Source organism: Aptenodytes patagonicus, chromosome 5, assembly GCF_965638725.1.
Source record: "Aptenodytes patagonicus chromosome 5, bAptPat1.pri.cur, whole genome shotgun sequence".
Taxonomy (NCBI): domain Eukaryota; kingdom Metazoa; phylum Chordata; class Aves; order Sphenisciformes; family Spheniscidae; genus Aptenodytes; species Aptenodytes patagonicus.
The window spans coordinates 60,488,801-60,514,673 of record NC_134953.1 but is presented as its reverse complement, the minus strand read 5'-3'; the positions used below and the strand labels follow the sequence as shown (position 1 = coordinate 60,514,673).

Here is a 25,873-nt window from a genome sequence, read left to right as displayed (position 1 = left end):
TTTTTCCTGTTTCTTTTTATTTTCTAGAAAGGCTCAGAGTTTGGCTTGTCCTAATATGCCCGAATATCAGATTTTTATTTTTTCTTTTTGACTAAATATAAACAAAACTTTAAAAAAAAAATTGTGAGACTTGCTTTTTCTAGGATTTTAGTGTTAGTTATTGTTGCGCACACAGGATAAATCGGCGGCCTTACTTTCTACTCCCTTCACTGTTTAGGAAACGGAGAGAAAACCACCCTTCATTGTATTTGTATGTGCAGCTATATTGGCATTTTACTATACTGCCTGCTGCTATTTCCAAATATATCTTAGGGAAAGTTTTACTATACTTTAGACTTCCCCATACAAACATTGATTGGCATCCAAATGTTTAGGATTTGCCAAATTGGCGGGCATACGCTGGCTACACCGCAAGCAGTGGGGTCAGGGAGAGAGCAAAGGGAGATACGCACTCCGCAAGTGGACTTGCAGTGGGGTTTTTAGCTTTTAACTCATTCTCCCTTTTTTTTTAAGAGAGATTTGGAGTTTGGGGAAAGGGCCCCATCGTTGCACCATCTCCAGCTGGGTGCTTGTTTGAAGTTGGACCCTGTTTTCGGGGGGGTGGGAGTGGAGGTTTTGTGTCGGTGCGAGGTGAAGCGGGGATGTGGTGGTGGCGGGGTCGGGGTCCATCGGCGAGGGGTGCGAGTCCCGCAGCCTGTAAAATGTATAAGCACCCTCCTAATTCTCACCGTCCCAGCGAGCCTTAGGGCCTCGCACGAAAGCCCCATTTCTGGAGGCTTTTTGTTGATGGTTTCGGTGACATCGACCCTTGTCTGTAACTTTTTCAGGATGAATTTCATCCCTTCATCGAAGCACTTCTGCCTCACGTCCGAGCGTTTGCATACACGTGGTTCAACCTGCAAGCCCGAAAAAGAAAATACTTCAAAAAACATGAAAAACGCATGTCAAAAGAGGAAGAGAGAGCCGTGAAGGACGAACTGCTAAGTGAAAAACCCGAGGTAAAGCAAAAATGGGCATCCAGACTTCTGGCAAAACTCCGGAAAGATATCAGGCCTGAATTTCGGGAGGATTTTGTTCTCACAGTCACAGGAAAAAAGCCTCCGTGTTGCGTTCTTTCCAATCCAGACCAGAAGGGCAAGATGAGAAGAATTGACTGCCTTCGCCAGGCAGATAAGGTCTGGAGGTTGGACCTTGTTATGGTGATTTTATTTAAAGGTATTCCGCTCGAAAGTACTGATGGCGAGCGCCTTGTAAAGTCCCCACAGTGCTCTAACCCCGGGCTGTGCGTACAGCCCCACCATATAGGAGTTTCTGTTAAGGAACTCGATTTATATTTGGCATACTTTGTGCACGCAGCAGGTAAGTGCCTTTCTATACCACCTTCTACAACTTTTCGGTTTATCTCCGTGCCGGGTGCCGTGCCCCGGCGGTGGCTGCATGAGCCGGGGAGGGAGCAGGGGACGCCGGTTATCGCCCTCCCAGGGCGGCGAGTGGAGTGCCAAAACTCCCCCCCCCCCCCCCCCCTTTTTTTTTTGTGGGCTTTTAAGGTGCAGCCGCATAAAAGCGGCTCTCGTTTTCCGGGGGTTAATGGCGTTTTGGGCATTCTTCACAGGTGTTATCCTAAATGTTGTCCTAGGAGAGATTGCAGCTGGATGCGGCTTCCTTTATCCTGATTTTGGGGGAAAGCAGATAGATTTTAATTTAAAAAAAAAAAAAAAAGTTTGTATATGTTATGCACAAAGTAGTCTGAGAAGGCTAGAGGTCCCCAAGGCCCATGGGTCAGGAGTACCAGGTATCCTCACACCGGGGAGTGTAAATCCCACAGGACTGGGCTCGGAGGGAAAGGGGAAGATGGTCCCTCAATAGGAAATCTAGCCATCAGGTCTGAGCAGCCACGAAACAAACCCCCGAGTAATCCTATGGGGAAAAGGAGGCATTTAAACCCCCCTGAAATATCGCAATTTATACACCTAGAAGCTGAGCAGGTCTTGAAACAAATTCCTGGTTTGATAATATTGTGCTTATGGGGGGGCTGAGATGTTTTTGCATGTGATGAAAATGAAAATCTTGGGATCTCTGACTCCAGTGCAAAGTACACCCTGCCCGCGGAGTGACTCGGTATGCTCAGAGGATGTGTAGTATGTTGACTGGATAAAATAATATGCTATTGTAGTTCTCCTGAGTGATTATATTGCAGAAACATGTGCGTATGCGAAGTTCTAGGCCCTGGTTTTCACGTATAGAAGGCATAGGTCCCCCTGAGTTTCAGCTTGACTTGCAAGTTGAGGGGCTGGACAGGCTGGAAAAAAAGAGGAGCAAAGGGGGGAGGAATCATATTAGTAGAAACCATTTCTATATAAATATACATCAGTAAGAAAACCGAGCAAATTGCAGCACTGGGAGCCTGCATTTCCAATGCCACCTTCTTTCGGAGGGTCTTGCAGAAAGTTTTGGCTACCCCAAAGTTTTTCTGCGCTGAGTCCCTGCAGTGGTTGTTGCAATAGGCAGTGTCGCCGCTGTGATTTTACGGGTACGATCCCTCTTCGGAAATAACTTTTGAGTATCCTCACGGTATTTCTTGCAGATAAGCTGCGAAATTTACTTTGCACTTCGGTGCAATGTGGTAAATCATATTGCACGTTTATGGTGAAGGGGAGGTAGGCAAATATTGTGGAAAATGATTTATTTACTCTGCAATTTATTATGGGGCATGGTGAAGGAAGGATTACCAATTAATGGCTAACCAAAGGGAGATTGGGGCTGGGGTGTTGCAGGTCCCCTCGCATTCCATCACCGGCCCCGAGGAGACCAGGGGCTCACATCCCTTTTGTCTGTCTCATTTTCCTCCTCCGTACATCGGAGCAGGGTGATGCACTTAAAGTGCTTTGATAGCCACGGCTGAAAACCACTACATAGTGCTGTATTGGATTTATATATAGTGCGGTGCCGGTAAATACTGGTCCGTATTGTGTTTCCTAAATGAAAAGCAGCCTTCTGCGGAGTGCAAAAGTTGTTAATAGAAACCAACGGTCTTGGTTTAACCTGCATGTAGGGTCACAAAAATGTGGGATGGGGAGAAAAGGACCAAACCCAGGGGTGTGAGTACTCCGCGGAGCTTGAAGGGATCTTCCCCCTGTTATAACAGTCAGGCAACAGGCATTATAAAAGTTCAGTATCGTGATTAGGGATATACCATCTTATCAGCATGCTGTTGGCAAACAGTAGGCTTGATAGCGAACTCTGCCTTCATCAACCACAGGCAGCAATTGCACTAATTGTTCTTCGGACTAGATGTTTGCCGCGGAAACTTAGTGCGAGGCTTAGGCTCATTTTTTGGGGGTTAGATTTGCCATTTTGTGTAAGCAGTAACGCGCTCGTACAGACCGCACTGCTTCATGTTTTCGGCCGTTGTTTGCTGATTGCACGCATCGCATTGTGCTCTTAATGCAGTAGCGTGTGCTGGCGTATTCCCTGCTAAACCTCACCAGAGAGGGGGACAAAATGATTTTTAGGAGGTAGCACAGCGTGGTCGCCGTCTATATTGCTTCACAGGGGTGAACCGAAAGCCTCGCATATAGGCTACCTTTTTTTTTTCCCCCTTTTTTCCATTTTTTTTCCCCCCTCCGATGTATCCCAGCAGTCTTTGTTACACCTGAACATTGGCCAAGTTGACAGCCATTGGTTCCCGCAGACCCGCAGTAATGGCAGCTTGTGCCGGGTGCGCAACAGGAAAATTACAAAAGAAAAGAAATATTAAGGGTCCTTTGTCTCAAACTCCATCAGATCTCGCTCCCCAAATGTATGGACCGCTTATTTGTAAAGAGGAAGTCACCAGCACAAATATTAGGTAGGCTGGTCAACTTACATATAGTGGATTTGACAAGCATCTGCTATAGTACAGAAGATTTGTAAACACTAAACAATGTTTTTACCTCCTTAAAAGTTTTGAGAAGTTGCCAGTATTGGCAGGAGGCACAGACTCCGAAACGTGCTTGAAGATACGTGCCAAAACCATTGTGACCTTTTCACCCATAGTGCTTGCTTCTCTTTTTCTTGGTTTTTTTTTTCCACTCTTCGTCTTCTTGTTTTTGGGGGGAGTATTCTCTTCCAAGATGCCCTTATTCGAGCTGACTTCGGCAGCGAGATGTCCCTTTCCTTCTAAACATGTACGATAATTATTGCTTTGTATCCACGCTTTTTCTTCAGTAGGCACTATCATCTGTAAGGGAACACATGTGCACAGATTTAAATAGTGCTTCTTACAAAGCTACTGAAATCAATTATTCTCTTTAAGAACTGGCTAGAAAGAGAAAACAAAAATATGCAAATAGGCAAACTACATGTCATTTTCATTTAAAAAAAAAAGAAGGAAAAAAAAAGGAAAGGAAGATCGGTGTTTTGTGAATTAGAGGTTGACCAAAAAATGTATTCAAATCTAGAGTATTGCTCTCAGTTTGCAGTTTCTAATCTGCTTAACTAAAAGCAGGCGGCATTTTTGTACCCTGAACTTGGGTTCGCTTTTTAGTTTTCACTTATGCTGCACTTGTATCAAATGACAAGTTGGAAACCATTGTGGCAAACCGTTTTCTTTGTGGGAGTCGAACAGTAAAGCTAATTTATGACCGGTCCTTTACCAGATGATCTGTATCAGAATCTACAATATACTAGGCACGTGGCAAGGTCACAATTTAAGTTGTTAAGGTCACAACCTTAGCCACCAGGCATTTGACCTTTTAGATAAAGTTAACCTTTGTTCATTAGTAGGCACTCAACCGAGAACTTTCTGGAGTTTTTTACTGCTTTGGAGTTCCTTCTGCTTATGTGATCAGATTGGAGAATAGATTCGCAATGGAAGTAGTTAAATGTTGTGAGAGGTCACAGTTTTTAGAGACTTCTCCAGTGGACGAAGCTGGATGGCAGGCCAGGAGGCGATGCTGCGATGCCCGATTTATTTTTTTGGACAACCATCATTATGCACTTCGGGCGAGAATTAAGCTAGCGAGGTGTTTGTGGCAGAGAAAATCTTTTAATCTTTCAGAAAGACATTTAAAAATCCCAAATTTAAGAAAAATCTGGGGCTAGAGTTTTATTTACATGAGCTCATTTTTCTGTTCGTGATTAGAATAGAAGCCAGAGAAGATGCAAGAAGTCAGCCTTATTTCTGCGACTGTGAAAATTTACTTAGCGTCTAAAATATGCTCTATGGCTAATTGCCTGGGCAGTAGTATATAGCACATGACCTTGAACTTTAAGCAGACCCATTTTACGTTCCCATCGGCAGATTTAAAATATTTCTACTTGGACCACCGCAAAGAGGCATCGATGGGAATAACCCAGAGATTGGTTAAATGCAGGAAACAACTGCAGATAGCCAAAATACCCGTGGAGGTATCAGGGAGTCCGAAAGGTACATAAGGCTTTGTGCCGTAATCTTTTAGTACAATTGGTATTGATTGTTGCTGCATTAATCCTGTTAATAGCCGCAGCCGGTTCGGCGTGTTGCAGGGATGTGAGGGGTGTCCTGACAATACTGTACATCACCAAAAGAGCTGTCACAGCGTCTTGAACTCCTGATAGCTGCTTTGCAAAAGTGGAGCGTTCGACGGTGGAAACTATTACCGGCTCATATAGAAACACACACCATATTGTTTACTTAATTATGCCGTAGCGAAGGCTCGTTTTTAATTATTTAGCTGACTTTCTTGCTTTGCTGTGATACCACATTTATTATTTAATTTGAAATCAAAAGGGCTGCGCTACTGTTAGTTTTTGATGCATTTTACTTTTGTTTTGGCTACGTTATTGTCATTCCATCGTACAGTAATCCAGATAGCCGTGATATGCAGATTGGCCAGATGGTCATGTTAACAGATTGAGAACCCACTTCCCACTGCTAAAGAGCAGGTGTAAGATCAGTGGGCTTTTTTTTTTTCTCCTTTCCTCCCAAGTTTCAACCAAAATGCTCTTTGGACAGCTCATAATGGTAGTTAAAAAGAGGCACATTTCAAATGGTGTTTGTTCTGTGGAGACAATATGTAATATATGTGTCATTTTTACACGTATCTGAAGACTTTTAAAGCATCCGTGACATTCTCTCCATATAGAAGGCTTTTGAAAACCTGCTTCCAGCCCGTGGCTGTTCCAGTGTACATCCAAAATGGTCCTTAAAAGTTTTGCTTGTGATGTTAATAGTCCCTATTAGTTTCTACAGAAAACGCAGATTACATTTACTCTTACAAAAAGTACTCAGCCAGCTTTGCACCAGGTATTTCACACGCTTTCCCTGTACAGGGCTCCCTGCACATGCCCAGGGGAACCTGAACAGTTCAGTGTTCAGCTGAGATTTTAATATTTGGGGGCTCATAGGGTTTTTTTTTCCTCCATTAATTTTTGCCACAGTGAGAAATCTATAGTTTTAATGAAAAAAGTGAAATGAAGACATCTCGTGGTATTTCTGCCCTCAAGGAATACCAGGAGAAGGCAGATTTTGCGTTGCTTTAGCCTTATAAAAGGTGCCCTTAAAAAGTCAGTGGTGGGAGCCTGGGTCTATATATCAGCTGGGAGAGGTGGGGAGATGACAGCTCCAGCTCCTTGACACCCCAAATTTCATGCACCCACCTATCACGGGCGTGCACGAAACGCGGCGATCTGCACGCCCCATGTGGCGCAGAAAGATATCTCCATCTATCGATGCTCTCCGCTTTGGGGAGCGGGACTGACCGCTTTCTGCAGCTGCGAGCAGGGCGGTAGCTGACAGAAGCAGGATTTAGGTGGGACAACTGCTCTCCCCGTGCAGTTGTAACTGAGCCGGTGAGTATCTGTGATAATTCAGATACTAACTGGTGCGGCACTTGGGACGGTCTGCTCTATCATGAACCCCTGGCAGGCGTTCAGTCATGTGGTTTAGCTTTCCCCTTTCTCCAACAACAACAACAGCAACAACAAATAAACATGGGATAAAGATGTATTTCATATGCCCAGGATGTTTTCCAGGTGATGGGTTCGGCCGGTATAAGGGCACGTTATTTCCATACCTCCCTGCCCCGGCAGGCTTCGAGGTGCAGAAGCGGGAGAAGCCTTTGACTGGTAAGAAAGTTGCCCAACGCTGCTGGCTTGTCTACAAGCGACTGCACTTTTATATTTCCCTTCTTTTCTACCCAATGATGAATAGCATTAATTTAGATCTATTTAAGGCGAGTGTGGGAGAAACCACAATCTTTGTTGTGGTCACTGCTGTACACAGCGGGGCTGAATGTTTCTCTTGGTTGAGGCCTCAAAGCTGAGTCTGGAGAACCCAAAACATCGTGTCAGCTTTTCAAACCCTTCAAAGAGACAGTGGAATCCTAATTGTTCATAAAACCCGCTATTTATTATTACAGTTATGTATTTTCTCCCCATTTGGATGTAAAGGCAAGGGCATCCCTTGCTTTCCGTGCCTTGAGCTTCTTCGCAGCTCCTCCTCCTCCTCCCCTCGATGCTTTGGGTTCAGGCACCGGCCGAGGCTTTTGCAAACAGCAAACAAACCCCAGCCCCCTGCTCCATAAACCCTCAACCCCTCCCCAAAAGCCTGCGCTTTGCCACACGCGTCCCAGAGTTGGACCCTCCAGGGCTTAGAGACTGTCCCGGCAGGACGGCTTTTGGGGCATCCTCGCTAGGAGCTGTGGGTCCGGCTCTGCCCCAGCTTCCTTCCACGCAGGCAAGGGCTGGAGTTGCTGATTAAATTACAGGCTGTAAATTCAGGGCAAATTATTTTAGCCTCCTAACAGCAGCCGACCCTGAAGGTTTCCTTACGACAGTGAGGGCTCTCGGTAGATAAGAGTTGTCGGTGGACTAAAATTCATTTTAATCGCTTTGGTTTTTCCGTTCATGTGATGCTCTTCATTCATTTCATCTTTGGTTATTGTTAATTATCACCTGCATTACGGTAGCCACCAAAAAGCCCAGCTGGGATCAGCATATGGGTCACGGTGCCCATGATGTGTGGGGCAGTTTTATCCGAGCAAATTCTTTGAGGGTTTGCAGCATTTTTTGCCCAATTGCAAGGGCAGTGGCCTTGCTGATCCCCTCATCACAGCATAATTCATTTTGAAGAGATAACAGTGTATTTATGTATTTTTTGGAAATGTTTCTAGCTAGCATCGCTCCATGTGGCATCGTTGCGGCTCGGCATGTAGGAGGAGGATGTGGCCCCCATAGAGCGGGTGGATTGAGGCTGGATTTGGAGCCGCTGCCCATAAAATACACGGGGGCCTCCATTTTGTGTGCCAGACTGTCACATGCGAGTGCAAAATGGAGAGCGGCACAGTTGAGTTTTGCTTATAGCAAAGCATGTAGGCATACGTTGCCCACGGTCCCTGCGCCGCCGTGGTGCATGCAGACCCACAGAGAGGCCCAGGAGGGAGTATCCTGAGCTTATACATCCGTAGGTTCCTCCTAAGGGGGTCTCGGTCTCTTCTCCGGGTCCTTAATATCCACCCTCCCCATCCGAGTGCTATCCCAGTGTCATGGCCAGCCGGCACATTGGCTCTCGGGCTGGTGCGAAGGGCCCCGGGGAGTCGTTCCTCCTTCCCCGTGGGCTTCGGTACACATCAGTGCCATTAGATTAGCAAGATAAAATCAAGACGTGTTTAATGACATACGATTCTGAAAGTTTCCTGGACTTTATTGTTCATAACTTGGACCTGAGTCGGGTTATTTACACATGAGGATTAAAAAGCTGCAAACAACTGTGTGATTTTTAGGGGCTGAAAGCAATTAGCATATGTGGGTAGGAGGATACACTGCATGTCTGCGTTCCTTTAAAATATAAATCACAGTTATTTAATTATGTTTTGAGAGGGCAGATTTAAGGATATACTGCAAAATGCATTACCTATTATACCAACACGATAATCTTATTAACCTTGCTTTCTACTTTTTAATTTTATTGTGCACCCTGTACAACTCTTACGATATCAAAAATAATTACTTGGAGAATACATGATGTCAGAGGTCCAATATGACATTTATCTTCACAAGTGAGGAGACGACTATCTCATGCATTGCATAGCAGCACGGGAGGCATCAGGCAGGTCTGCACTGGGGAAAGGAAGCGAAGATAGGTATCATCAGATGCTATTTAACTTATATAAGCGTGTGTTTGCAGATCTGTGTTATAGCCGAAGGCCGGCTTGACCAAACTTGATGCAATTCAGCATCCGCGGGCCTCCCGCAGTAGAAAGGCTGAATGTTTTACTTGCATGTGCCATACAACTCCCGTAGGTGAGCCAATATTTCAGGGTGGCCCCATGCATCCAGCCCTGATCCCAGTTGGATCTCCTGTTAAACCCTGTGTTCTCCATCACATCCCTCCTCAGGGCAGCACCTCTCTCTCTTTCTTTATCCATCTCTCCTAACGTTTGATATGTGTTGATATTTCCCCCTTATTTTGTGAGGGAATGGGTGAGGGTGATGGGTGAGGGGAAACAAATGCCATAATAATATCCCTTTTCAGAAGAATATAGTTTAATTTTGTGTGTGCGTGCAGCAGCTGCCATTGGCAAGCTGTCGTCTTTGTTGCCATGGGCTTTTTTTTTTTGCATGCGTGCCAGAACATGATTGGATGTTTCAGCATGTTCATGTTTTGGGGTGAGATATATCTGTAGTGAAGCACAAAATTATCATGGGGTTGGTGGGTGTCCAAGGCAGGGTTATTTGGCCAGGTGAGCTGGTTGTGCTGGAGAGGGTCATGCGAGCATGGTACCTGGTGGTTGTTTGGTCGATGAGCTAAAACTCGCTGGTGCTCTGGATTTTTTGATGATGTAAAAAGGTCACTTAAAAACATCACAGGAGGGTGTATTACTGAGGTCTCCTCCAGCAGGACACCCACAGGGTGCAGTGGGAAGCCCCTGGTGTTACCTGGGGAGGACTGGTTGGCGGGTTTCTCCTGCCCATCTCACTCGCCTGGTGTGTCCATCCCTGGCTCTCGCTGACACTGCGGGGAGCTGAACGGTGGCACTGGTGAGTTTTTGCTGCCTGAGACCCTGACCGGTGATACACAGGCTCTGGGCAGGGCTTGCGGTGCATGTGGGGATGGAGCACGCTTTCCATGGGACCTAAAACTAATGCAGCATTGCCCACGAGAGCTGCAGGTTACAGCAAATCCTCCAGACCTGCCACCGTGGCACTTAGCCCTGGCCACAGAGGTGTAGCTAGTGCTTTTCCTGCTCCTTGGTTTCATCCGTTTGTCACATTCATAACATGCTCATAGCATCAGTATGTAAACAAAGTCTAAACCTGCTCTGCACCGTCCTCTGTGCTGCACATCTCTCGTCTCGTCCCAGCCGCTGTCACCCCACGTTAAGTAACACACGATGGGAGAGCAGGAGTGCTCTTCAGACTGGGAAACCCACCGCGTGGCTGCGGGGATCATTGCTAGGTGCAAAATGCATTTGCAAATCCAGGAGAAATATTTCATAGGGAAGTGTCTCCATACAGCCTTCTTAGGCTTGGACTAGTCCTAAATCGGAGCACCCGGCGAGGGGAGAGTTTGCAGGGCGAGCGCAGGCACTGTGCACAGTCTGCTGAAGGTTTCAGGAGAAAGACAGGACGAAGAACTAAATGCAAAGTGTTGAGACAGCCTCATTCATGTAGTATTTTTCTGTGTCTACAGATTTAGTCTTGTGTGTGAGGGACAGATAATGAGCTGCGTGAGCTTTGTAATAAACATTGTGTCTGGTTAAATTACCATTTCTGTGTTTAAAGCCAATACGTGTGTTACAAAATACCTTGTAATGCACTGAAAGAACAGGGATGAACCCCTGTAAAGGTATCAAAAGACAAGTTAGGTGGTTGCTATGTTTATCGTCAAGATGTACGCTTACTGGAGATTTTAATGCAGAAATGCATTGTCAATCAGATTTCATCCTAAGGATATTTGCTCAAAATTTTGTCTGATCTTTTTACCCAATACAGTTTTAATTTGATAGAATTAATTTGAAGAAAACAGCCAAATCCCTGAATGATGCTGGAAACCTAGGGTAAAATTTAAATTTAATTCAGTTCTTTTTTATTTTTTTCTTTTAAGGCAAAGTAGTTTCAAGTAAATCAGAAGAATGAATTCTTTGTGTCAGGATGCTTTTCTAAAGCCCAGCTATTGTTGGGATCCCTTTTAGGGAGGATAGCCACTGCAATGCTTTTATTGTGTGATGACGAGGACTTTTCTTGACGTGATGAGGACTTCATTAAAAATAGCCAACAAACCTATTTACATTTGTTTCTGTGTTAAAAAGTAAAAAGTAGTTGTCGCTGAGCTAGAAAGTAAATCCCGCATCATTTGATTTGAAAGCTTCACAAACGGCTTGCCTGGCTGTGGGAGGATCAGCCCCGACAGCGGCTGGCTGAACCCTTGCGAGTGTAGGTTGGGTATTGCTGGAAAAGTTGGAAAAAACACAGGGCAGTCAGGTAAGAAGTGGAATTTTTGTGGTCAAGACCTTTTTTTTTTCCTGTAGAGAAGGACATCAGCTTCAACAGCTCTGGTTTAGGTTCTTCCTAGGCAGATGCAGTTACAAACACCCGGCCAGGGAGCTCAGTGCTGTTTGGGGATGCACAGTATCCGTGTGCATCTTTGCGTCTTAGAAGTGCATCCTCAGGGTGTCTGTTCTTTGTAATGTGGTACACGAGCCTGATATATAGGCAAAATAATATGCTTAAAACCCACTTTAAATATGGATGCTGTTTCTTTTTCTGGTCAAAAGATGCAGGTCAAAATTGTGATGGGAATTGAGAGAGTGGACCAGTTGTTTTACACATGCACGGTCTTTAGTAATAAACTCTTCTATAAAAAAGTGAGATGTGTCTAAGCAGTGAGCAGTCCCAGCGTGTGAAGCCATCTGCCCGCAGGACGAGGACAGTATGAGCCGGGTCCCCGTCCCAGCACGGAGCTTGGTTATCTGCTGTGGTCCCGTGCGGTGCAGAGCGCAGGGACCTCTTCACGTGCCCTTCGTGCAGGTGGGGACCTGGCTAAGGACTATTTGTGTGCCACAGGGTGCGACGCGCACATTTCCCTGCAGTGTGCAGAAGGATGCTGTGGGCATTGCCCTGGAAAAAATAAGTATAGAGAGTTTTCATTCCTGAACGTCCTGTTGGTAGAGTAGGTTTTCCGTGAGATGGGTCACTGAGAAAGTCCTGCTTTTCTCCCCCTTCCTGGCTGGATCTCTCCCCACTGTTGCCCTTTGCAAGCAGCTTCGTTTGCCCAGGGCTTGGGGCTGAGTTATCCTCAGCTGCTCGGTGCCTTCATCCCCGCTGCGGGCCACTGAGCTTGTGCGGTCCAGCCTGGCTCGGGGTGCCAGCAGCGCCGCTGTCAGCAGCAGGGCTTGGCATAGGGAAGGCACAAGTGCCGGCGATGCAAAGTCAGGACGCGCAGGGAGATTGGAAAGAGTGAAATGAGTCAGAATTTGAAACAAGAAAGGGATGTTTCTGTCCACACAGTTCTGAAATACGGGGCAGGGGTATCTTTGAGTTGGTAAATGTGCTTTGAAAGCCTCAAAAAACTTTTTCTGGTTGCACAAGCAGTATCTAATATTAATATTTCCTCATTAAAAGGGATGAAGGATTTCTCAGACAGTCTTGCTCATGTACATCGTTTTTTGAACAAGCTTCATCTACCTTAGCAACTTCTCCAGGGAACTGTCCAGCTCCGCGCTGGGTGTGCTGGGGCCGCTGGTGCCGCTCGAGGACAGGTCAGTGGCCATGGAGGCGTTTGCCATTTTAATAGCCTTCCTATACCGATTGCTGCGATGACCTGTTTGTTTGGATTATATCTCTTTTTTCATATTTAAAAAGAAGAAAAAAAAAGAAAACAAAGGAAGTACAGTGCTGTGCACAGAACAGTTATTAAAAACAGTTGGGAAGCATATAAAAGGTACTGTTTGTGTGAGAAACGGGACAGCTGTGATGGTCTATTGGGAAAGTGTGTACAGATGGTGGTAGGGAGGGGAATGATGACTACATGGCTGATAAATGAAATACAAAAAGCATTAAATTGGTGATCTTTTTAAAGAGTACATTTTTGGTTAGCATTTTTGGTGCATCATTAGGGCTCTTTGTCTGCCTCTTATTTAGCCCGGAAGTGCGACTATCTTTGTACATTTGTGGCTCTGATTTTGTTTACAAATAAGGAGTCTGTTTAATAAATCACATACCATGGGATTATTAAAGAAGATAATTAAGCGCATGGTTTTCCCTACATTGGGAATGGCATGGGATCGTCCTAAAGACCTGACAATACCACAAATGCAGTTGGGCTCGAATTAGTTACGGTAACACGTGGGATTTCCTGGAGCCTAAACAGATTTCTTTGTTTTGCAAGAAGTGGGACTGGCGGCGCGAGCCGGGTTCGGGGAGCGAGGCTTCGGTGTTTCGAAACTGTGGAAGGCAAATTACTCGGCATTTTGCCTTTATTTTAAATTAGCTTATGGTCCTGAGGGTGGTGGCACCCAGTGACCGGTGCTGGCTGCAGTATCTGGGGGATGCTGGGGCTCCCGGGGGATGCAGGGGCTCCTCTGGCCCCACAGGGGCCTCTTTCAAAGGAGGCAATGAAGGAAAGAGGGAGGGAGGGTCGGAGATAAAATTTTTCCCTGTCATTCATAGGAGAGGGATCCCCATCTTCCCATCCTTAGCAGAGCTTTATCACATCCCTTATCCTAGAGCTCATTTATCAGGGACTAATGGAAATTAAGGCAAAATCTGTGCATTTCTGCACAGTGCTATAAAGTAGAGATGGTCACTCAAATGCTGCAAACCTCGGCGTGGAGAGTTTTTAAACTAATAGGCAAAGTAATCCCCCTCCTCCCAGCGTTTCATCCAGTTTCCAGCTGAAATAATTCCTAGTTTCCCTTCGCCTTCCCTCTCACCCACCCGTTGCTTTGTGTTCCTGCTCATTGTTTCTGGGTGCCATCAATAGACGAAAGCATTTTCCTTAATAATAAATAGCCTTTGGTAATGCCGTGCTTTTCCATGAACCGGCCCAGTGTCCGGCTGCCCCGTGAGCCCCAGCCATGTCATTGTCCCTCCCTCGGGGGGGATAGGCCACCGGCAACCTCAGCACCCCGTTTCAAGTGCTGCAAAAAGGGGGTTCAGCAAACCTCCATAAGAAGAACCTGCCCAGAGGGAATTTTTCTGAAGCCGTTTGGTGCAGGTTTACTGATGCTCTGAATTTTGTTGATTTACAAACCTTCCAAAGCTTTAACGTACCACTTTGGGGATTATTTGCTCTTCTGACACAGTATCACAAACTCCCCTTGTTACCAGACTTGATGAACGACATGTGTCACTGTGCCTTTTTTTGGGCCAAGTAAATATTCTTCTGCATTTTCTTGAAATGTAGAAAAAAAGAAAGATTTTAAAAAGGTTTAATGTGAGGAAAATGTATGACAACTTGATAGATTGCTTGGGACTTCAGTGCAGTAATTGTACAAAGTAGGTTGCAATTTTTTTTTACAGATGCATTGTATTAAAAAGAACAATAGACGAAGAAACATATAGCACGAGGATGGAGAGACCATCTTGGCCAACCTCTACAAATTTGTTCCAAATTTCAATTATTAAATATCACAAAAGTATTTATTGTAGTAACACTGTACATTTTCTTGGCTGATCAGATCTTGAGTCGCTTGTGGGTTTTTTGTACACCTTGTCTGTAAACACGCTTCACGTCTTACAAAGAAAACAGTCCGTTTCATTTGCAGGTCATGGTGAAGAGGCAATTTAGCAATATCTGGGCATGTATGAAATGCCTCGAGTTGAAGATGATTCCTTCTAATAAATGTTTTATTTTTTATCAGTATGAACGTGTGCTCTCCTATAGCTTCACTAAGTAGACAAGTCCAAGAGGTCTTCTAAGAGCTGCACTGGTGGGTATCCCAGAGGCAGCAGAAACAAGCAGCTGTTCGAGATGTTGCTGCAGTACCTCTTGATGATACCAGTCCAACTGCAGTCCTGGCCTTGCAAACGGCCGCCGACAACAACCTCGTCAGCCAGAGATGCAAACAAGGATGCGTTTCAGAAACACGGAGGACTCCCTCCTCCTTTTCCGCAGTGCACAGCGTGCGTTGCACAAGGCGTCTGCTTCCCAAACCCAGAGAAGGGAAGCCAGATTTCTCTGCCAGCTTGCACAAAAGTGGTTTTACTCACCGTCGCTGAGAGCAGAATTAGCCTCCGAGTTGCTTGGGCCAGGTGCGTGGATCTCCTCCAGACCCATATCGGGGCAGCCGGGTGCAGAGTCAACCCCCCATTATTTGGCCGCTATTTCGGTCTCTCCTTCGGGATGTGCTGCCAACCACGAGGGAGGGGGCAGTGGCAAAATATATGGGGTCTCTCGATACTGCCCCGAGCTTTGAAAGAAAAGGTTATTTTTTACTGAAGCAGTGATTTGTGTCTTTGATTACTTACTAATTTTACACTCACAAAAATAATTCTCTAATGATTGCAGTTGACGGGAGAGCCTGGCCGTGTTGTACGGCTGTGATTTACAACTTGTGTTCCCAAACTTTTTTTTTTTTTTTTTTTTTCCTGTAGGGGACTTGGTCCTGCCCAGAACAGAGGACCCTCAGCTTTATTTGAGATCGAGTAGTGCCCAGCCCCGGAGCCAGAGCCCTGTCCCCAGCAGGGGCTGGGCAGAGCAGTGCTACTCCCATCAGCAGACTACAGGAAGGCAACTATTAAAAGTAGAAAGCTATTAAGCAGTCAGGTTTTTATTATGCTTTAGTTTTGTTTAAGTCTGTTCTTAATTGGTTGATTAATGTAAGCGAAGTCCTTTTCTCCCCCACCATCTCTACAGATGGCAAATGGTAGGTCCCAACTGTCATTGTGCACAAAAAAGGTTATGGTTCAAAGTCAGAGATACAGAGATACCACGATAATCAATCATAGAACTTGTCTCGCTGTGCCTGGCCAGGCAAAAGTTAGGCTTGGTGGTAATATTCCCTCCAAGCCCATCCGGAGGAATTTCTTTTCACTTTATTTTGGGGGGGATGAGTTGCTGCAAACTTCTCGCTGCTGGATCTGGGGCGTTTCAATAAATCCAGGCAGAGCCGCAAGCGGCTGCGGCGTTGGTTAGCGTGGCTGGGGCTTTTCTTCTCCTCGGCATCCTTCTCCTTGGCAGGGTCTGTACGAAAGCAGGAGGCGCAGCCCGTGAACCTCGCCACTAAAAAATGAGCTCAGAAGAAATAGGAGCATCATCTCTGCTTTAGAGATTTACCTTCAAATACATATCTTTTAAACTTTTTTTTTTTTTTAATCTAAGAGGATGATTTATTAAGGCTAACTTCCTTCTCAGGATGGAGCGTAGAATTATGTTTCTGGTATTGATCCATAAAAAGGATTTGCATTTTATTCATACTATAAAAGTGCTTTTAATGGAGACGTCGCGGTAATTGAATTTATACTGTGTGTAACTATCGAAGTATCTTTTTAATTATTTTATGTTATGTAATACAATAACTAAATCTAAAGCCTGTGAAAGGGGATGGCTGTACTCTGTCCTTAGGAGTAACATATATAGCTTTTAATATTCTAACAGTGGAATGCAGTTAAGGACATTCTTTATTTGAGGGGAAAAAGGAGAGAGAGAGAGAGAGGAGAAAGATTTCATTACATTCAGCACAGTATGAGACTAAGTCAAAGTAGTTTTGCTAATTAAATTCAATTGCTATCCATTAGACCAATGGAATGAGATGAATCTACCATATAGCTGACACAGCACAGGTATGCAATTTGGCTAAATGGCTATTTCTGAACTGCAGCACGCCTTTCTCCGCTCGCTCGTTTTTCCAGACTCACAATTTCTGTGCGGAGAGAAGTCGAGCAGCCCCCGACACTTCTCGGGGAGCACGGACACGTGTTTAGATAGGCAGGCTCACTGGGCTGAACGCTAGCTGCTGATCAATTTAAAATGTACTGGAGTGAGCTCATAAAGACCGAAGGCGATAGGGAGATGGGTGGAGGATTTTTTTCTGGGTTCATTCATGGATGTTTTCCTTTCTCTGCCCGTGAGGCTGCCTGCAACGGGCTCCTCTTGTTGCATACAGCCATCCAGCAATTGCTGTAAGAGCGAGTCTGAGTTACCAAAATGGCTTGAAATGCAGTGAGCAGGGTACGTTTGCGAGTGTTTTGGCATAATGTAGTACTTGGGGAGATTTTGTATGTCAGACGGAGACGTCTCCTACCCCAGTGAAATGACAGGAATACCTCTCAAGCATTGGCGGAGGCAAGATGTTGACAGCCAGCAAGCCTGCAATGCTGCTGAGCGCACAGATTTACACTTCCTGCCAAGATTAAAACGGGCTAAACCCAAAAAGGGTATCGGGGATTGTCACTTTAGGAAGAAATAATGCGTTCGTGTAATGCATGGAGGCAAGGGCTGCGATCGGCCTTCCAATACTTTTATTTCCTGGGATCTCGCAAGCTCACGCGTAATGGTCGGTGTCGTTGGGTCAGGACGGGCAAGACGGGAAAATAAGAAATAAACTTGTAAGGCAACCGGGATGAACAATTTTGCACCTCCCCTGCTTTGATGCTGGAGCTCAAGTTCCAGTTTTGCCTCTCGTTGGAGCACATCTCGGCAAAGTCTGGGGAGTTTGGTGTGAAGGAAGCCCCTGAACTTCACTTTCTGCTTCTGATTAACCACTGCAGCGTGTTTTCCTTCAAGCTATATTTAGTGAAAGGAAAAAAATCACCAAGTTGGGCTGAAAAAAGGCCCAGCAGAAAACTGGTCATTTAAGCCTCTCTTTGCACTATGGTATCCTTAAATTTCTTTCCAAGCGCAACCGGTGATGCTTTTTATGATCCATCTTTTGGGTCGGGGTATTTGCTCAATAGAATCCAGACAAATAAATGTGAAAAAAAAGCATCCTGCTTTAAAAGAAGGAAACAATTAAACCTCCTACTTTGTTATTTACAGTAACTACCTTTTTTTAACAATTGTAGAAGTTCGAATGAAAGTAGCAGTGTGAAGAGGGAAATGTGGGAACTTTCATTTGTCGAGACTTTGCATTTCTTCTGCTTTATAGCCATCAGAAAAGAGATTGTTGTGCATTCTATTAAATACTGCCAGTATGATTAATTTAAAGGGTTACATTTTATTGAACCCTGGTGTAGATGTTCTTTGTCAACTCACATTCACTGCTAGTTAGAGTGTGTGTCGCATTTATCAAAACTTTCTGGAGCCCCTCTCACCTCATTAGCATGTGAATCTCTATTGAGCAGTTAATGTCCGTTACAGCGAGAGTGCTCAATTCTTGTTTTCAATAAGCCAGTTGTAAAATGTCAGACTGTCACTTACAATATAAAAAAGCAAAAATGATGGTATTTGTAAAAATGTTATCACCTCATAAAAACAAATTGTAAAGACATGAAAGTGATCTTGGTATGCTTTGCTTTCAGAAGTGAGTTAGTACAGCTGCTTTAAATACCAGTTGTCTGGATTCCCACACTTTCCTACCAATGGAGAGGTTTACACAAGCATAATTTAAGTTACAATTACCCTAATTAACATCTCATTTGCATAAATTGTTGAAGTCAAAACAACAAAGAATTGCTTAAGAAGCTTAACCCTATTTGTCCAAAATAAAGAGATGAGTTTTCACTTTGCAATCAAAATTGGCAGGTTCATTATGTCGGAGCTAGAATACAAACTGAAGTTATACTATTAATTAATACTTTACATTTTTATGATCGGGCTGTGCTTCTCCTATTTACAAGGTGCAAGATTTCAAAACATCCCGCTCTTGCTGTCGGAGGTGCAGAGCTGTCAGGTGGGGAGTCCATGGAGTATTTCTGGAATTAGTAAAACCCAGCTCTGTGTCCCTCATCCCTCTCCTCTGCACACACGGGCAAACCCCGGCTTAGTCTGCTCCTGCTGGGACGGGAACTGGGGAGGAGATCACATCCAATATGGGCTGAAAGCTCTCATCCTGGGAAGGAGGGCTTGTAAAATGGTGTGAAGAGGCCAAATGACAGCAGTGACAATAGTGACGATGGGCAGAGAGACTCTCTGTCCTCCCGTGGCAGAGCTGGCCGGTCCACCTGGGTTTTCCAAGTGTTTTCAAACTTTCCAAGGCCACTGCAATTTTAGCCCTTATCTCAGAATACAGAAATGCAGAGAAAAAGAACTGCAAAATAAAGTTTCGATACTATTTTTTTAGTAAAAATGCAATTAATCTTCCAGTTACGGTTCTGGGGCGTTGGTTTAGAGGAGCTTCCAGTGCTTGTCGGTAAGTCCTGGTCCTGCGCTCTGATCCGTCTCTTTTGAACATCTGACTCTTGGTCACTGCCTGCTGTGGGCAAAGAGGATTGGCAGGGCTTAGGCCAAAGCTGCTGAAGACAAGGGGAGTTTTTCCCTCGGACACTTACTACCCTGGGTAGATTAAAACTGTTCCACCGGCAAGTCCTGTTACTTTCCTATACCTGTTAACTGTTTGCTGCAAAAAAATACCATTTATGTGCCTTTGCCACTGTGTGTACGCAAGGCAACACACGAGTCATTGATGTAGCGATGCTTGGGGTTTTAAACAGGGACAGGACGCGGGGAAGCTCGTTGGCCTGCAGGGACGGACGGTGGCGCGGGGTTTTGATCGGCTGTCAGGTGCCCGTGTGCCAAGGCTAATGAAAGTGTTCCCAGTTGCCGGGGCCATATTTTCCTTTCCTGTATTATCTCGTTGCAGCTTCATTAGCTAAGTCAGAGTAAATGTGTATTAGCCCAATAAAACTCTTCCTGCATCCCCGTGATTTAGCATCTCCTCCCATCAGTGCCCTCTGGATGGAGATTATCAGCTGGCGTCTGCAAGTAGGTGCTGATCGTCGATTGAACCACGCCGGAGTGAATTGGGTCGTGTGTTGAGCTGGGTTTTAACTTGAGGTTGAGCCTGTACTGAAAAGCTTTGCAAAGCAAATATCACAGTGAACTTATAATCATAAACCAGCTGAACCAAAGATGAATCTCGCCTACCGGTTTTGCATATTCTTTTTTAAAAATTGCATTATAATTGAGCAGTTGACTTTCGCGCTGCGCTCTTTTTTATGAGCCGGTGATTACACAGTATACGGCATTTATGCTCTGAACATGAATGAATCTGCCAGTTCTACTACAGTACTCTTTATAAAATAACAAGGCTTACCAGGTGGCAAGAATTGCATAATTGAATTGGACTGAATCCTGGTTTTCCCAACCCAGAGCGGTTACACTTAGAAGTAAATTACAATTAAAAGAGACAGAATGTTTCCATTGTATTAAGAATCCTTAATAGCAAACTTTTCATCCATAAGGCTCTGTTCTTTTCCTGAAGCATGAGAGAAATTGCTGTATGTGTCTAACTACCATTAACGCTAATGGGAGCAACATACATAAATCCCCACACGGCGATGGCAGAACAGACCCCAGATGCCTTTAAAGAGGAAAGTGCTTGTAGGGGATGAACAGAGGCACCCGAGTCTGTTGGTCCCAGTAACATCTGCTCTGGAAATGTGTAAGGGCTCAATTTGAGGTGCGGGTTTTCAGAGAGTCTTCTTGAGTTTCATCCAGAGCTGCGTTGTGACACCAGCCCTCTGCTCCTTCGGCTGGGCTCTTCCTCCAGGGCACTGGGAGGAAGCAGATCCCTAAAGCTGATAGGAAGATGCCATGGACAGATTCGAATGCCACTAAAACCACTATTCATGTTAGTCCTTCAGAAAGTTAAAAAAAAAAACCCTGGCACCGTTTGCCAAGAGTACTTGAGCTCCTCAAGTTGTGCTCACCACTTCCTACCCTTCGGAGCCGGGGATATTGAGAACATCTGTCTCCAAATGCGACGAGAAGAGGATAGTCCACTTCCTTCCCTCCTTTCCAGAGGACCTTCGGGTTTTGCTGCCTCTTCGTTTCTTATTCCCCTTCTCCCTGGGATGCCTGTCAACAGCAATCCTCATCCAGCTGTGCAGGTCAGGCAGCACAGAGAGCAATTCCTTCAGCCATCCTGAATGTCTGGGGACCAGCCCTCCTATCCCAGCCCTGCCCCGGCCGTTTGGGCATGGGGGTACTTCATGCCATACACAATTCACTCAAGGAGGAGAAGATGCAGATACAAACCTAATTTTTATTCAAAACCCGGTTCTTCATGAACTTTCCGATCTGCTCTTGATGGCGATGCAATGCACTGTCAACTTGCCATTAGGGCTAGGTAATTAATAGCTGCCTAATAGAAGTGAATGTAGTTGCTCAGCAAAATGAATGATGTGTGCGACAAGGGAAGACACTAGAAAGTAAAGCAGAGCTGGAAAGTGTTTAGCGGGGGGAAATTTCTGCTTGCCCTTCATTAGGAGAAACTCCAAAGAAATGTAAAGCGTGATCACATTAATCAGAAGAACTGGCATTATGCAATATTCTTCTTTGTTATTTGGCACAAATTGCATGGCATTAAATGATTTAAATTACATGTATACCTGCCATAATTTTTTTGCTGATATTTAATGAATAGACAGACAACTGCGGGTTGTCTTTGAGCATTGGTCTTTGAGCATTTGAACATACGGGCCGGTGAAGGCTGAATGCAACCCCTTTTTCTGGCTGATGAAATCTGTTCTCATGTGGGCTCCCAGCACGGACGGGGAGAAGGGAGCAAGTTTTGAGTGAGTTTGTTACAATCAAGGCTCTGCAAAATAAAAATGCATTATGGGTCTTTTTTTCTTTTTTTTTTTTTGGGTTTTTTTGTTTTGTTTTGCACGTAGCCTTTCATAGGACTTGCATTTGTTTAATCCATCACTGATCATCAATGTGTGATCACTAAGAAGCTGTTGCAGGTACCTGGCTCTCACACCCATCCCTTCCTCATGCTTTTCTCGTAGCTCACTTTTTTGAAGATGAGCCCAATCCCATGAAGAACAAGACAGCTCTTATTGCACCTCTACTGTGACACATTTTAACCACTACTGTAGTCATGAAATGGCCACAAAATACCTACGACTAGTCAAAGATCAGCTGTGTTTTTGTAAGGTCTACTTTGAACAAGTTGCAGTCATTTTTTTCTGGCTCTTTAGAAGCCCTGACTGACATGAGCATATATAATGTCAGGAATACCTTTATATGATTTTTTCCGTCCTGGTACTGTAGTGTAATTAGCAGGTTCAGACTTGCTCGTGCTCTTTTCAAATACAATTCTTCCTGGGGAAAGAAATTAAACCAAGGGATGATGTAGCTTTTTGCAGCCACTCAGATGGTGGTTACAATTATTCAAAAGTACTTAAAAAGTATTGAATATGGTAATCTTTGCTAGGTGAAAGCACTGGACTGGTTAAAGCACGTGGCTGGAAATGTGCAGAGGTTGGGTCCCTTTCCAGCTCCGCCACAGCCTTTCTTTGTGGCCTTGGGCAAACTATTTAACTGCTTCCGTAATAGTACGGTTCGTCAGGAATAAAAGTGGGAGCGCTGCTGTTTCTTTTCTTCTTTCTATTTGTCTGCTTAAGATTTTAAGGTTTCCAGAGCATAGACACCATGTATTTCTGCAGCGCCCAGTCAAGCCACAGCACAGATATTGATTGTAGCACCATTACCGTTGTTCTTGGCTTGCAGAAGACATTTACCAGCCTAGGTCAGACCACGTAACAGTGATGCAGGAACTTATTTAAATGTAACAAACTATAAAAATGTCTGGTATATTAAAAAATGAAAGTAGATGACACCCACTCCCCTGCTGCCCATCTGCTCAGACGGATGTTGTGCCCGGGATAATGCTGTCCTTGTTCTCATGAACACGGCAGTGCTTTCTCTGATGGACGGGGCTGGGGCCATTCCTGCCTGCGCGTCCACATGCACCTGCAAAAAACCCAGAGATTTCCAATGCCTTTTGCTACCGACACATCCCTTTAGAAAGGTAGTCTATTAAAAGTCATGGAAGAAGGATAATTTTTGAGGAGTGAGTGGTAGGACCCAACCCTGTTGTAGGGTTTCAGAAACACTCTGAGATTTGCTGTCCCCTGGCACATGCATAGAAAGTCACCACATGACTTTTTATGAGAAATATTGGCTTTAGACAACCCAGAGCTCTTTTTGAGCTTTGAAAAGTTAAAAAAAATCAATGATAAAGGCTAGTATCTTTGGCTTCGGCACATGTACTTGCAGTCTCTTTGTTCAAAATCAGGTGCAGCACACAACCTGGGGGGTAGCTCCTGGGTCCATACAGCATGACTGCTTGAGTGTCTTCTATAAAATCTGAATGGCAAATATAAAGTAGGCAAATAAAAACCATGAATGGTTTATCATGCGGACTAGGAAGAGAGGGCTCATACACAGCATTGGGCAATCATCAAGGTGACAGTGCTCAGGGTTTGTTCTTCCCCAAACTGGAGCGTGAGCTAGTCGTGGGCATTATATGATGCAAGAGAGAAACTCAACAAAGAGGGTCCCTGGTGGGACAGTCCTGGGGACCTCAGTGGGGCAGGACCAGCTGCTTTTTCTTGACTGCAGAATTTCTCACCCATCCCTAGAGCCCTTGGCCATGACGTTTTCTGTGTTTCAGCAGGGCTGCTGACACCCTCGTTTTGCTGTGGGCACCGTCCCCACCGCATCATTGGAGAGGTTATAGCTTTAACAGAGAAGAAAAACAAATTGCTATAGGATGTCCAAAGAGAACAGCCTGTTCAGAACAGCTAGACTTGAAAAAAAGGCGAGGGGAGCAAGTGGATCTCCTGGGAAATAGCCATCAAAGAAATACCTTGCTTAAGATTTTGTTGAGTTTATTTAAAGTGAAAATTAAGAGAGGGCTTCTCTTCTGGAACCATATTAACTTCATTATTAATACTTACCAACAGCGAGCACCGCTTGGTAGGAGGAACATACCCATACCCGTAATGCCGTTCTCACAAGCCAAAGAATTTGCATGTCCAAAAGGGATGTGTATCATAAATAGACTGTTTACAGTAGACTTAAATTATATGATGAGCCATATAACAGCAGTGAATATATCATATCGCAAGCCCCTGCCAACCATGCATGACTACTATTTGCTTCTCCTCAGGCGGTAAACAAAGTTTTCAGCTGACCTACTGTTTAGTAGAAGTGCACTGAAACAGAGATAAGCAGTGCCGCTCATAACGCTGTAGTGGAATAAAATCTGGCATAAATTTGCCTAGAAAGTAGAAGGAATGCATGAAATATTATTTCTTAGTTCACATACAACTTTTCTGCCAGCACACCATGTAATAGTGCATTGCTAATAAAAGGGGGTTTATTCCTGCTTCTGGAAGGGTTCATATTCCAATCGGGTGGTCAAGGCAACATATATCATATGAATATCAAATTCTTTAAGATGAAGCATGAATTAAATATTCTAAAGTAATGACCTGAAGGAACACACAAAGTGCATGAAGTGCCCTGTATCATATTGAAATGCCTCAAGATTCCCACTGGATTCAGCAGGACTCGGAGCAGCCCTTCCGACTTCAGGTTGAATGCTTTAACATAACGCCAGGAAGGCACATCTGGGTTCCCAGGATGGACCTAGACTTCACCTATGCTTGAAAATGGGCTGTTTGGGGCTCTGCAGATTTGTATAACACACTTTGGACTAATTTTCCAGTGTCTAATGGGAACGTTGTGCATCGCAGCCGGTTGTTTGTTTGTCTGCCTGCTCCTAGCCTCCCTCTTACCCTATTTATATACGCACACATGCAAAAAATATGAGAGTTAAAGAAAAATGTCAACCATATGTAACATACATGGAGATTAGTGACAGTAACAGTGAATTCATTGTGGTTTTGGCAGTCAGGACACCATCCAGGCCATATTTTAGAGTTTTAGACAAATCCACATGTATTCCAGAGATTGCTGTGGATTTTCAATATGTGTGGCTCATTAGATGCGCAATCTGCCTGCTATTCTCTCCTGTCACACAAAGCTGATGGCAGCAAACTGGCATCTTGGAGATGTTGGTAGCGCTACAGATTTACTAGCATTAATGCCAGACTTGGGCATCCTGGAGCTCTGTACTCTTCTGCGGCGTGTGCCGGTGGTTTGTGCTCGGTGCGAGGGGTGCTGTGCCCGGTGGGCGGCAGGGCTGCCCGTGTCCCACGCTTGGGAGAACATGGGCAAGCATACACGAGAGGGCTGGTGTTGGTTTGCTTGTTATTCTGCTTTCAAGCAAAATACGATGATTAAGATCCGGCTTGTGTCCCGGATCACCGTCCTTAAAGAAGGAAATGGTAAAAAACTTGCCGGCCCTAGACTCAGATTTTGCTTTTTCTGAGTCTGTCACTGCAGCACGCTGACCAAGCTATAGCTTTTGTACGTTGTTTTTCTTTTATCACAGCTTGCAAATACTTTTTGTGGGGGCTATAAGTAAGCATAAATCTCTTCTCAGATTCATAATTTTTTCAGATTCATAAATTCTTCCCTTCTCAGATTCATAATTTTTCCTTTAAATCTTAGCAGCTCCATATCCCTGTGAATATATCTATATAGAGCTATCACTACCAGCACAAATCTAATAATCACGTATACATGTGCGGCATACAAAAGTATAGGTTCGATGCATATAAAAGTGCTAAACTCTTGCCTAAACCCGTCTGAGTTCAGGCGAGGCTACGTTCAATGCGGGGCTGAGTGCTTAAATATAGGTGAAGGCAATTCTGGTCTGCTAATTTCAGCAGAACGTTTCAAACAAAGTGTTACTGTTTAATCTGGGCACATGACGGGTGAATGAATGTTTGAATGAAATGACATAATTGTTGGTTAGCCTGTATAATTTGGAGAGTGTTCGCACAAGTTTAACTCTCTCTGGAGGCAGGGGATCCTCGATGCGGGTAGGGAAGTGCCTTCCCTAAAGGCAGAGGATGGCCAGATCCTGTCTCCCTTGGCATGTACCAGCCTTTC

At 44.8% G+C, this 25,873-nt stretch overlaps 1 protein-coding gene across 13 annotated transcripts in view; it reads left to right on the top strand.

Annotated features, from left to right (window-relative positions):
• NFIA (nuclear factor I A) overlaps positions 1-25,873 on the top strand; it is a 254,322-nt gene that overhangs the window by 4,938 nt on the left and 223,511 nt on the right. For 12 of the 13 annotated variants that reach the window (XM_076340076.1, XM_076340066.1, XM_076340074.1 and 9 more), the window contains exon 2: positions 828-1,359. In XM_076340076.1, coding sequence (XP_076196191.1) covers positions 828-1,359 — 532 coding nt within the window. Of the gene's footprint in view, positions 1-827; positions 1,360-14,481; positions 14,511-25,873 lie in introns of those variants that run through there. The other variant, XM_076340077.1, reaches the window with a different exon arrangement.